The sequence below is a fragment of the Emydura macquarii genome, unplaced genomic scaffold (genome assembly GCF_026122565.2).
Source record: "Emydura macquarii macquarii isolate MOO-44397 ecotype Brisbane River unplaced genomic scaffold, CSIRO-AGI_Emac_v2 contig_1027, whole genome shotgun sequence".
Lineage (NCBI taxonomy): Eukaryota > Metazoa > Chordata > Testudines > Chelidae > Emydura > Emydura macquarii.
The window spans coordinates 9252296-9265515 of record NW_027131164.1 but is presented as its reverse complement, the minus strand read 5'-3'; the positions used below and the strand labels follow the sequence as shown (position 1 = coordinate 9265515).

The following is a 13220-nucleotide window of genomic DNA, read 5'->3' as shown; positions in this document are numbered from 1 at the left end:
GTCTATACAAGAGTTGTACTGCTTTAATTACTATACAAAAAAAGTTATACTGTTTTTAACTATGTTGTTACAGTTAAAGAAGTACTGCCTCCTAATGTATTATATCAATCTAAAGGCACTTTATTTCTGTACCAGGATAAGCTACTCTAATATAAAGGCATCTTTCTACAAGGTATAACTATGTATACACTAAGAGTTGTACTGGTCTAATTATATTGGTAAAAAATTGCACCCCTAACTGAAACAGTCATACCAGTATAAAAACTGTGCATAGACCCAGGCTTCCTGATGCTGAATTCAACAGTAACTTTATTAACTAAAAAGGGGCATTTGATGCTTAACTGTTGTGTAACCCTCCCACCAGGAGGAGATCTGTTGTGGTAGAACACTGATTTTCAATGAGATTTGTGTTCCTAAGTCACTTAGATGGTTTAGAAAATTCTATCCTAAGACCCTAACTTTGGTTTGGCCCCCCTTAATCAGACTGAATATACCTTCCTTTAGGAATAGTCCCAGTGTGTGAAGTATTACTCATAATGAGTGAGGAGAAAACATCAAGCCTTTTGTAGGTCTAGTCCAGGCACTGTAGTTAAAAATTAAATTTGGCGCTCTCCACAAAATATGTCTGGCATTCTGCCTTACTGACTTATTTTGGCAGCAAGTCCCAGAGATGGGTTTTAAGCTGCATAAATACAAGTGTCCCATTTGTTCTAAAATGCATTGCCCTTCAATTTCTACAAGAGACTTGTTGGTTTTGTATGAAAGCGAAAAGAAGCATCTGATCAGTGAAAAGAAGCACTGCTCATGATCTTAGCATTGGTTATTTTCAGGAACAAAAACTGTGGTTATGTGAATCTCATTATAAAGGATGAATCAGAATAATAAAAGATGCCTGGGAATAATTCCAGAGAAGTGCGAAGATTTTTAATCATTTTTTAAATCTAGTATGGTTAGGCTATGATGTATGAGTATGGGATGCTGTGGCACTTTGGGACGCAACACAGGCTTGTATGGAAGAGAGTATACATAATTAATTTAGAAAGAGGGAATACTAGAGTACTTGTAAAGAAGAACAGCTTGTAAAATAAAAGCTAATTAAAGCCCAACTATTTCAGCACTTCCTTACAGACAACTTTCTATGCTTAATAAGTGGAAAGTTACTGGTGCTTACCTTTAATAGATTTTGCTAAACAGTGCAGCCAGTAAAGATATATAAGGAGTTTTCATACAGATACCTGGATCCATTGTATAAGTTGCAGGTGTATCTGCAAGGTACTTGAAGTTACAACTTACCTCTACAGGGAGCTTGTGCTTAGTCTCATACAAAGAACGACAGATCAACAAAATTTCATTTCCCATATTCTCTTTTTGCTCAGTTGGGCACCATGATAGCATGACTGTCCCTAGTTTCACCCATGGATTATTACTTGTGCATGCTCTAAAAAACAAAACAAAACGAAAATTAGAAAACTATATTTTTAAAAATTGTGGATAAAAGCATGGTATAGTATTATGAAAAAGTGAAAAGATCTGGGGCCAAGTAGAGAGCTCTGCTTCTAAAACTTCCTTATATAACTTAGAGCAGCCTATGGACTACTCTAAGTTATGACTGCTATGGTCCCTAAGGGACTATTTCCAGCTGTGAATTAGCATAGTGGAGCTCTCTCTCCTCCCCTTGATACAACCCCAAGGCCAGGATGGAGGATGCTTGGCATAGGAGTGGGCACTGCTGGCTTTTACACCAGCTGAGAGTTTCCTTTCACTGGAAGTGGGATTCTCAACTTGGTAGCTTCAGCCAGATTCTGACCTCTTAAAGCTGCTCTCAGGTGATCACAGCATCCAGCTCTGGTTTCTCAATGAAAAGCCTTTACCTCAAAATCAGTGCCAAAAATCAACACCATGATCCAAATATGCAAACACAGGAGCAACAGGCACATACATAAAACAAACATGCACCCTTTGTGCTTGCAAACCCCATTAATTGTACATTCAAATTGGGTAAAGAGGTGAACCATGTACATATGTAACTGCCCATTAATTATAAATAAGTAATAATACCCACCATCTAGCTCTCATATATTGTTTTCATCAATAGATCTCAAAGCACTTCACTATCAGATACACCTGTTATATATTTAAAATTGGCCCCCAAATGTCCTTTTTGTTCTGCATAACATTATGCATAATGGTTGTTGTTTCAAAGACAACATTTGCCATGAGATATATCTACCAGAGCTTTGACCTATTCTTAGTCTAAGGAAAAAACATGGATAAGGATACCACTTTGTGGGAAGTGTTGAAAAATGCTGATTTTTAAAATGGCAGCCACTTGACATGAATTACTTGACATGAAGTACTAATAAATGACAATTCAGTTAAGGAGATGGTCACTAAAATACTCACATTCACTTTAGACTGTTAATGTCATGTAACCATGTTTTTTTTCGCAAAAGGAGTAGCAAAAATCATAATTTATCACAATCAGGTCAATGTCTCAGTAAGATTATGCCAAAGATTTCAAGCTCTGGTGTCTAATCTATCTATTTTTAGGCACCTAGACAAATGGCCTATGTTTCAGAGATGTTAAGGACTACACTGAAGTCAAGGGGAGCTGCAAGAGCTCAGCACCTTTGAGGAGTAAAAATTACATTTAGATTATAAACTCTTGGAAGCAAAGTAAAGTAAAGTAGCTAGCACACACTGGAACCATAACAATGACAATAAGAGTCCTCTGACAGATGGAGTGCACCCTCATTTGGTGTGAGATCCTCACTACCGCTCTGGCCCCTTTATGTTGGGAGAAAGGAATGGAGTGGTGTAAAGGGGCTCTAACGTGGGTTCTGCATTGGGAAAATTCCTTTGATGCAGGAATGTAACAGCTGTTTTGTTACTGGCCTTGCCTTAGGAGGCGTGCTGGGAATGGGAAGAGTGTATTTGGGGCAGAGCAATAGCACAGAGTACTACAGAGATTCTGGGCAGTGATGCAACTCACAGACAGCTAGGGACAGGCTCTGATAACTCAGACAGGCCCCCAGGGAAGTGCAAATGTGGCTTAAAACCAACACAGGCCCCTCACCTCCTAGATTGCAAATTCTGTGTTTCACTTCTTCAAGGCAGAGAGCACTGTCTCAAGCTTCATCTTGAAGAGATGGGTAATGTGTGTAATAGATACAGAGATGCTAGCAGTAGTTACATTTGAGTGAGAACTGACTAAAAGCTGTTATCTTTATTCTTTCTTGACAACTTAATTAAAGTCTTTTAATCAGTCACAGTCGATGAGCATTACACTGCTGCAAGCTTTGCTGCTATCAGTACAGTCCCTCTCTTCCTCTTCTTCCAAGCTCCTGTGTCAAACCTAGGTATAGTAATTATATGGAAAACCAGGATGCCAGAATATGTGGTGCAGCTGCTGCATAACCCGCAAAAGAGACAGTGGGAGGAAGAATGCTGCAGCTCCATCATTGCCACTGGCTAAATTATAGGCTGATGCTTACAAATTCTCTCTGCCCCTAATGATTTTCTATCTTTATAGGTGCGGTCTCTATATTAAAGGACGAAAAACTCAATCTTGTTTCCTTCTCCTAATGGAACAAAAAAGTCATACTTCAATGTGTGGAAAAATTTAAAACAAGAAATGAACAGAAACCAGAACTAAGACTATAACATTTGCCCATATGTTTTTAAAAATCCTTGCTAAGATACATCTCTAGTTACCTTCCATGCTAAATTCTTCCTAGTATTACAGAACTTAGTAGGTTACAGAGGTAATAGACCTATAAGAACATATAAACCCATTGTTCTCTCTAGCATATTCTCAAGTATTTTGTCCAGTTTTGTATTAAAAGCCTGTGAGGAGTTGGAGGATCACAAAGACATGATTCAGTTAGCAAGAATTTGACATTATGAAGCAGAATTTATCATTTGACTTTCATCTTCTCTCTGTTGCATGATGTGTATATATATATATATATAGTCAGTTTCAAATTCAACTAGGGGAAAAGATATTTCAGTGTCTTTTTTTTTTTAATCTGAAAAGTCAAAATTTCACTCCTTAGGCCATGAATGTGACATTTCTTTGCCCAGCATCATCAGCTTTTTCTATGAGGACTGTGTTAATCAGATGTACCTTCCCAGGTATTTGATTTTCAAGCGATGGATTGTGCCTGGGGATGGATGACCTAACTTGTTAAAAAATAAAATGTGATCTAATCTTCTGAGCCTTCAAACTAAATCTTCTTGGAAGTTCCAAAAAGTTTTGTTCACTTTGGTATGTTATAAAAAAAGATTGACCTTCTTGAATTCAGAAAGAAGCGCCAAAGTACCACCACTCAAAAAAAAAAAAAAAAAAAAAAAAAAAAAAACCCATAAAAAAAGCCAACCAACCAACCAACCAAAAAACGAAACAAAACAAAAAACCTCATGAAGCCTCTTAAAAACTTCTTTAGTAAGCAAGACACCTAGACACTTTAAAAAAACCCCAAAAACCAAAACCTTCGTTTTGAATGCAGCAGCAGCAATCTGCCTGTACATTCACACCTACTTTTTAACATGTCAAATGAAGATGTAAAGATAAAGGAAACATTTAAATTGTCTGTTTAAGAAAATGAGGAACAAAACTGCCACTGTACTCTTTCCAAACACAAGTTTGGAAACAAGTGTTCAAAAATGAGTCAGGTCTCCAAAAAATGTGAAATTGGCTTAATCATGGTATTTTAAAAAATAAATAAGTGGGTTAGTTCCTTTCATTTGCCTAATGGTTCTGCATCTTTAGGGTGTGCTCAGGTCATGTTTTCAAGGTTTCTGCCTGAATTAGAAGGACTAGAAATGTACTGCTTTTAAAATGAAAACTGAGGCTATGTCTACACTGACGGCAGCAAAGTCAGTCAGCAGTCACTGAAGACCCACTCAGTCGATCCAGAAGTCGATGTACAAAAACCACCTCCTCAAGAGGCGCAGTGCAGTGAAGACGGCGCGCAGAAGAGAAGCATAGAAATTGACGGGAGATACGCAAGTTCTTTGCGTACTTTGCGTAACTCCTGTCGACTGCCACCAAATCTCCGAGGTAAGTGTACACCAAGCCTGAGATTCTAATATATTCAGATGATTCCAAGAGCTGGGACCTAGAGGAAAAACACCTAATATCACAAAGATTTTGATAAAATCGTGAGACTTGGTAACACTGCACTGTCCCTTTAATAAAGGAGTGGGGGGTAAAACTGAACAATACATAAAATAAAATGCAGTGATAAAATCCTGCTGGAGAGTGCTAAGCAGTTTGAAAGGAAAAGTTGCTGAACACTGAGCTGTCTGTAACTGGGAGGTGTGGATGTGGCACAGTATGCAAGAGAGCTACACGTAGACAGCCAGCACCAAATGTTCTGGAATTCCAGAAGAGGTGATCTGCATGACAAACCCTGTTAGACTTGAGTGATCGGAGTTTTCCCTTTTGTCCCAGTTTCTCCAAAAGTTTTGTTTCACCAGTTTCACCTCTTGAAAGAAACTGTTAACAGCACTGTTCAAAAGGAGTGAGGCACATACTCCCTGCCTGTGGCATTACCAGCATAGCCTAGGCTTTTCAGAAATGACATTTAAGGAACAAATGTGATACAAAACTGGAGTGCAGGATTAACAATTGCTGGTATGTGAGTATGAAATAGAGGCAGAGAAATTAAGTCCAAATGGTTGTAAGGAAAGAGGACAGACCAGAATAAAGCAGGAAATGCCTGCAGTCTTTCCAGAGATGCTTTGAGAGGAACTCTGAGCAGTGCTGTCAGGGACCATGTGGAGAGAGATGAGAGAAAGTTCAGACTGACAGGCTTGAAGGAAGCAGAGAGGATGATATATTTTCTGATCTTTTGTGAGCCTAACCCACAAACCACAGACTTTAACTTGCCAGCTGACTCTCATTTGCCACATGAGGAATTTCAGAGGATTTACAAAGTAAAATAATAATTTATATACTCTTGACATTTTAAGGCTCTGCAACAGATTGCTATAAAAAGAAGTAAAAACCCCTCAGTCTTTATTATTAATGCTTCATGAAAAGAATCCTGCCTCTCATTACAGCTTTCAACAGAAAGTCTGTGCTAACTGTTTTTAAAAGGACATTTACTACTACTAGGTTTGTATATTTGGGGGGGAAAAGGGAGGAGCTTTAATTCAGGAGAGTTATTAATGCTAGCAGTGAAGAACTGTGATATTTTAAAAATAATCTGTATTGGTTAAATAAAATTCAAAGAGAAAATAATTTACTGATTGTAAAATAACAAAAAGTCAGGACTAGTCTGAGTTCATCCTTATATATAAAACATATTCATCCTGTGAAAAAATAAAGAGAGTAAATTCTTTCCACATGGACTAAGGGCAGAGATATAATGATTATATGATTTGTTATTGTCCTTTAGGAGACAGAAACTCTTTGGGGTAACAAGTACAGTAAAATGTTATTTTTCCTAAAAAGAACTTGTTTCATAAAAGAAATAGTCATTTTTGACTTATATTTGATCATTTCTGGGGAATCATTTAAAAAAATGTATTCATGTGATAAACTCCGAACTTCATGACAGAAAATCTGGATGCACAGGAGGGGTTTAAATTTACTGGTCAGCTGGCTAACAATCATTCAAACTTCACAAGTCTCCTGGTATCTAGCCTGCAGAAATTTTGGAAAAGTTGGTATCTATCTATCTTACAAGATTGTGCAGTGCTTGTTGGCAGCTATTTTTGTGCTTGTAGGTGACTGTTATAAAACTGCATACAGATGTATATTTCTGTTCATAGTGTGGCATTCACGGCCCATTGATTTCTGTCGCCAGTGCAATTGCAATTTCTGCTTTTGCTCTCTCCTGTTACATTCCACCCTTAATAATATCAATGAGAGCTGCAGGAGTTCAGCACCTCTGAAAATCAGGCTATTGGAGTCTGAATCAACTGGTATTCAAGGAAAACCTTGATGGGAGTTGGAGTAGGCCTTTAGAAAAAGTTTCCAATTTTCTATTACAAACCCTGGGCAGGCTCTTTCTTAGCTTGAATACATAAACTTCAATCATTATGACATTTTCATTGATTCAAATTAAATGTCAGGCTGATAGTTAATTCAGCCCCCTGCTTCCACATTCCTTCACAATGCTGTTGATTTCTTTGTCAAAATACCAGCTATCAGTTGTTTTCAGGTCCTATAACGTATTTAGATTTGAAAGGTTTATACAATTTATGCAAGTCTCTAACCTTCAGGGCTTAATTAGGACTAAGACAAACCTCCAAACTACTGATCATTAGTTGGGAAGAGAACACAATTTAACCTGGATTTTGTTTTTCCGCCTCTCTTTTCTTGAGCCACGCTGCATTAACAACAACAGGAATGAGTATAACATATGCGGAGCAAATTTAGCTGCTAGACCAAATCAAATTATGAACACCTGGGAAATAAGATTGGGAAGTTGATAAAATAAATAACTCAGTAAGTATGAAGTAAGGACCCTGTGACTTTCAGCCTCTGCTGTGCATTGGGAAGCAAAAATAATAGGAAAAAGTGTTGGATGGCAATGTGGAATATTTCTCCCTCCATGCAGCCACCTTTAGCATCTCTGCCAAACCAGGGGAGGGGCACTGGAGAAGCTAGGGCATAGTTATTTTCAGTGGTATTTTCCTTCTATAGCAAGGTCTAAATTATGAGTAAAGGTGAGGTATTCAAGAATGCTGTTTCCTTGTAGAAGAGTCATGCAGGGAGCAGGTGCTGGCGTGGAACCAGTCTCAATATGACTGCTGAGCTGGCTGTGTTGCCACAGTTACTGAGATTAGGAGAGCAAAGGGGTGCACGAAAGGGAGTCTTTTTCCAAAACTGGCTTGGGGAACATGTGTATTTCGGAAGGGTTTTTCTGCAAACCACCAACATCCACAGTGATTTGTTTTTGAAAAGCCTTATAACGATGAACAATTGTTTGGAGATGCTATTTCAGGAGATATAAATATATACACACGCTGGAGAAAGAAGAGTTTGAGAAGAGTTCCAATGTCTAAATCTAATCTACATACAGAAAGAATAGCTAATAGTAACAACAACATCTGTTTCACTATAATGCACTGAAATTTCAATTAAATTGTCAAATTATAAAATTATATGAAAATGATGACAATAAAGTCACTATTTAGTTGGTAGGTTTATTATTCACAAGGGCTATAAACATAAAATTTAGTAGAATTCTACTCTTTGGAAAAATAAAAATAAAATTATGTTGTGAAAATCCATAACTTTAATCTTTGTTCCAAAGCTGTGATGTTTTCTACGTTGTATTTTGATCATTGCCCCCCATTTTGAATATATTAAAAGTTTGTAAAACAAAAATATAGAGGGAAATTACAATGGGAATCTAGGACAAGTCAGACAGCAAACCTATAATCTTTTAATGCCTTAGAAATGCTTTCTATGTTCGTAAAGAATGAGTTCAGTTCTTAGTCCAGGAATCCCAAACATACTTCAAGATGAATAATCACTGCAGATTGAGCCCTAACATACCAGTACCTTAAATGCACACAAAAGTATTAGTTTTCAGGAAAATAAAAATACACCTTAATTTTTCAAACAAATGAATTTATATAAGACCTTTGGAGAGTCTATTCCCTACATCCAAACAGAATGTGATCAATAGCACCTGGCACTCAAAGTTAAGTGGAAGTTAGCAACCAGATTTTCTCACCTAACTGCTGACAGATGAAAGATGGTACTCTGTGCTGGCTAGCCCATAAAAAGTTAATTTTATTGCTCTCCTTGAAGGATGGATAGAAGGATGGACGACTGCTGAAAGCATAATGTAGAGACAAAGAGACTCTTTAAATCTTAGAAGCCTATGATAAAAGCATTGCACAAATGGAATATATAGAAGCACTACAGGCAGAAAGGAAGACAAAAAACTGATACAATAATATTGGAAAATTATGGCCTACCATATACATGACTTCAAAATGTGCACAATGCCACAAAAATAATCTAGTGTTTATTTTCTGGACCACAGTGTCCCCAGCATAGGTTCCTCCTTTCCCTGTCGTACATTCTGGGAAGGGACAAGTTGGCAGCAGGTATAGAACAGAAAAGTACCATTTCTTGGTCACATACAGAAATCTGGAATGTTCCCTGAATCCTGGGTCCTTCCCTGGAATGTCTTTCTGGTCTTTACCCAAAAGAGCAGTTTCACAAAGAGTTTAGTGGGAGCCAGAACTGGAGTGGAAATTTTCAATCACACACTCCATCCCCTCCTGTATTCAGGGTTTTCTACAGGATGCTGATAGCTAGGGTTTGATTTGCAAGTCAAGCATTTATAAAGTCTTTATTTGGACTAAAGCAGTTTAAAGTTTAATAAGAAACAGAGAGAGCAGCAAATTTAATACGTGCCTCCTCGAAGATGCTTTTCAGAAGAAATGTCTTGTCCTAAATATGCAATTGTATTCTGTGTGCCTTCCAAAAGAGCCTTTTTAAGATGGTTATGCTCGTTTATGTAACATTTTGTTTGAATTCACTGGCTGGAGGCTGGATAAAAGGTTCATTAATTTCAAAATCAAAACAGGAGAGAGCAGACTATTCTGCCAGGCTTCTCTTTGAAGAAACACTTACATGCTTGCACTTTTCATAGGTGGCCAAGCTTGAAGGAGTAAAACCAAGTGCTGAAACTCAGACTGACTGTTACTAGACTGCAGGAGCTCCAGGAAAAGAGAGTACCTTTTCTCTTCATTTTCAATATCAGTTATTTCTACCTGCAAGAAAAATAAAGCCATATAAGAACAGGATTTAAATCTGACATACGTTTGTAGCAATACATATGATGTGTTCTATCTGTGAAGGACATTACTGTTGTAAAGCAAGGCAGAAACACAGCTCAAGCAATTTTCTTTTAATCTTCAATTATATGCATTTGAAACAAGGAAGCACATAATGAGAAATTACTTAGAATGAGGTACCTAAAATAACATAAAATCCACACAAGTAGATCAATGGATTAGTTCAAATGATCTCTCCACCTCCAACTTTTCACATCATCAGTTAAAAATTCCCTAGCCCGTAAAAAAAAAAGTTGCTCTGATATTTTCCCAACATATATTACAGCGTGAAATTACTTTATTTAAAAAATGATCCCCTTCTCCCCAATACACAAACATAAGAGTAAAAACCCCTCTATTATTCTACTTAATTTGGCAGCGGCTAATCGCCACTCACTGGAGAAAGGAAACTTTGGATGCTGATTTTGAACTCATGTTTGCCACACAGAGCAGCTGTTGACTAGCACAGTAAAAGTTTTCTGCATAGGCACTATAAATAAAAATAATTCCTCTCTATTTCTGACACACCATGCATCTTTACTCAGAAGACAAGGCTTCTTCTAGAATGAACTTAGTTCTCCTGGAGGCTTTCAATTGAGGACATGTTCTATTAAATATAATTACTTTCTGCAGCTTTCATGGTAAAGGTGGCAAGGTAAAAAGGTCTGGCTGCTACTAAATGGGAAGAAGCTTCTGTTTAAAATTTTGGCTATCACACAAACAGGACTTCTCAAATGATGTATCTAATTACTGTAAATCTAGCACTGAGAAAAGCTTTAAAATATAAATACAAATTCTTCCTCTCTAACATTGGAACATTCTCATGTTGAAAAATATTTCCCCCCCAAACCTGGAAAAGTTCCAAATCATCAAATATTACTTTCAGCTCAGTTACGACACAACATTAAATGTTAATTTTTTTTCAGTCCAAAAGTAGTTTTGAAATATCAAATAGACCAAAACATTTTCCTCAGTTTTGTAACAACTCTAAAGGATTAAAGATCATATTCCCATAGTTTGAATGACTCAGACAGCAAGGGCAAAATTATCAAACAAAATTGGAAAATACAGATTACTCATGAATTTGTTGAAATGTCTACACAATTTTGTGGCTTTAATATATTCAATGTTGACAGTTGTTTGCTTCCATCCTCAGGGTGTATCTGGAAATGTCACATAATAAAACATTCTATCTGCTAAAGTAGTATTTTAAATACTGGATATTTAAAATATTTAGTGCGGGCAGTTGGATATTTTAAATAATACAAAAACTGCCTACTGTCTCCCTAAAAATGTTAGTCTATGATGTGATTGTTTATAACAAAAAAGAGACATTGTCTTAGAGAAATGTTACTGCATGCTTTTCCTACTCTTCTCTACTGCTGAAGTGCTTATTATTCTCTTCTTTTCACAAAATACCTCATCCAGCTGTTTGAATATATAATCTCACACAGGAAAATTAGTTACTGTCCTATCTCAAACATGAAAAAAATGTAAGCATCTAAGAGATGAAAAATAGCTATACATTATGGGTAACGGTTCCCGAGCCAACCAAAAGGACACCGATCTGGTTTATGTCTGATGTTCTTAAAACCTCTTGCTTCAGGACTTCAGCCGGTCACTTGCAGGGTCCAGGAAAGGAGTCCTCCCTCCACCACCATGTATATTTTTGGTCTCCATCCTCTAAAGTACCAAAGATGATCTCAGCTGGAGATGGGACATTGGACAGGGTGGGCCAGAGCTCAGAGGTGGTACCAAACATTTGCTCTTTAAGGTGCTTGGCTGGTTGGTTCTTGCTCTCTATATTGGGAAGGAATTTTCCCCCAGATCAGACTGACAATGACCCTGAGGGTTTGTTTCCTTCCTGTAGCATGGGGTGCAGGTCACTTGCCAGAATTATCTGGGACTCTCTCATGTAAGCAGTTTGCCTCATTGAAAGGCCCTCAGGCATTGGTGTACCTCAAAACCTCCTACTCTCTGCCTATGGCACATAATAGTTTAGTCTCCTGTGGGCTATAATACTTTGGTCTAATTTTAGCTGTTGGGTTTAGTGTGTGGTGCTTGATCATGTTGGTGGCGGTCTGTGATATACAGGAGGTCAGACTGGATAATCTGGTGATCCTGTCTGGCATTAAACTCTATTACATCTATGACTCTATGAAACTTTTACAATTCCAAAGTAGTGCATTGAATACACTGGGCATTAATAAAATATAGTGCGAAAGAGACTTGGGGTTTCATTCACACTGCCCTTAGGGAAGACAACATTACAAGAAATACCGAGAGTTTTCAAGTATTCCTACTTCTACCCCTACACTCCAGAGTGCTTCCTCTCTCAAAATCTCAGACACGTTTCCTTCAATATCATTGATCAGATCATGGGATATATTTTTTTTAAGAGCCGCTAAGTGGACCATAATGCCTCACTGGACAGACACATCTTTAAAAGGGGCTTAAATTGCTTGTGACTATAGCAATCTATGAAAGACATTAGTAGCTTCAACATAAACAAATTAACTTGAGGAATTCTTTTAATGATAAGATTAAATTTATTTTTTTAAAAATAAACAGAGTATGCGATTCTGCAACAACTTTTTCAATAACTTTTTTCCAGGTCAGAGATGTCTGCTGTAAAGAACAAGAAATGCAGTGATGATTTAGGATGCATTACTAGGAACTGTCTCTAAAATAGAAAGGGTTCAAGTTAACTGTTAATTGGTACTATAAGTATGCATGTCAACATTATTTATTAGAGGGAAGCTTCATTTTTCAAGAAAATAAATAGAAATGGGAAAATTTTTCATCCAAACTTTGTTTCCACTGAAAAAGTATATTTGGGTTGAGAAACATTTTGCAAATTCATGTCAATTTCGGCAGATTGTTTTGGTTGAAATGACAAGTAGAAAAATGTTTAGGGAACATCAAAATGATTAATTTTGATAATATCAACACAAAACTTTTCAACTTTTTGGGACAGATTCACAAGGGGATTTGGGTGCCAGTGCCTCCCTTACATCCAATAGCCTAGTGCTTAGGGCACTCACCCAGGATGTGGGAGACCCATGTTCAAATTCCCACTCTGGAACAGGGATTTGACCCCTACCTCAGGTGCATGACTAACCACTAGGCTGTAGAGTCATTCATTCTCTCTCGCCCAGTGACCAGCCAAGTATTTTATATAAAGTGAAGCAGCTTCAACAGGAGATACTGAGAGAGACCCACCCCAGAAAAGCCAATAACCTGTGGATTAGGGCATTCACCTGCGAGTCCCTTACTCTAGCCTGGAGATTTGAAACAAAGTCTCCAACATCCCAGGTGAATGCCCTAAGCACTGGGCTGCTGAGTTTCTGGAGACAGGTTGCACCAATACAACTGCCAACATTTTGAAACTTTAGCCCTTTATTTTTTAC

General features: G+C 37.5%; 1 protein-coding gene across 3 annotated transcripts in view; it reads right to left on the bottom strand.

Annotated features, from left to right (window-relative positions):
* The window catches only part of NBAS (NBAS subunit of NRZ tethering complex), a 370484-nt gene that overhangs the window by 15713 nt on the left and 341551 nt on the right, over positions 1-13220 (bottom strand). For all 3 annotated transcript variants that reach the window (XM_067544745.1, XM_067544747.1, XM_067544746.1), the window contains exons 49-50: positions 9608-9747; positions 1294-1438 (exon numbers count right to left, since the gene is read on the bottom strand). In XM_067544745.1, the coding sequence (XP_067400846.1) occupies positions 1294-1438; positions 9608-9747 (285 nt within the window). The remainder of the gene's footprint in view (positions 1-1293; positions 1439-9607; positions 9748-13220) is intronic.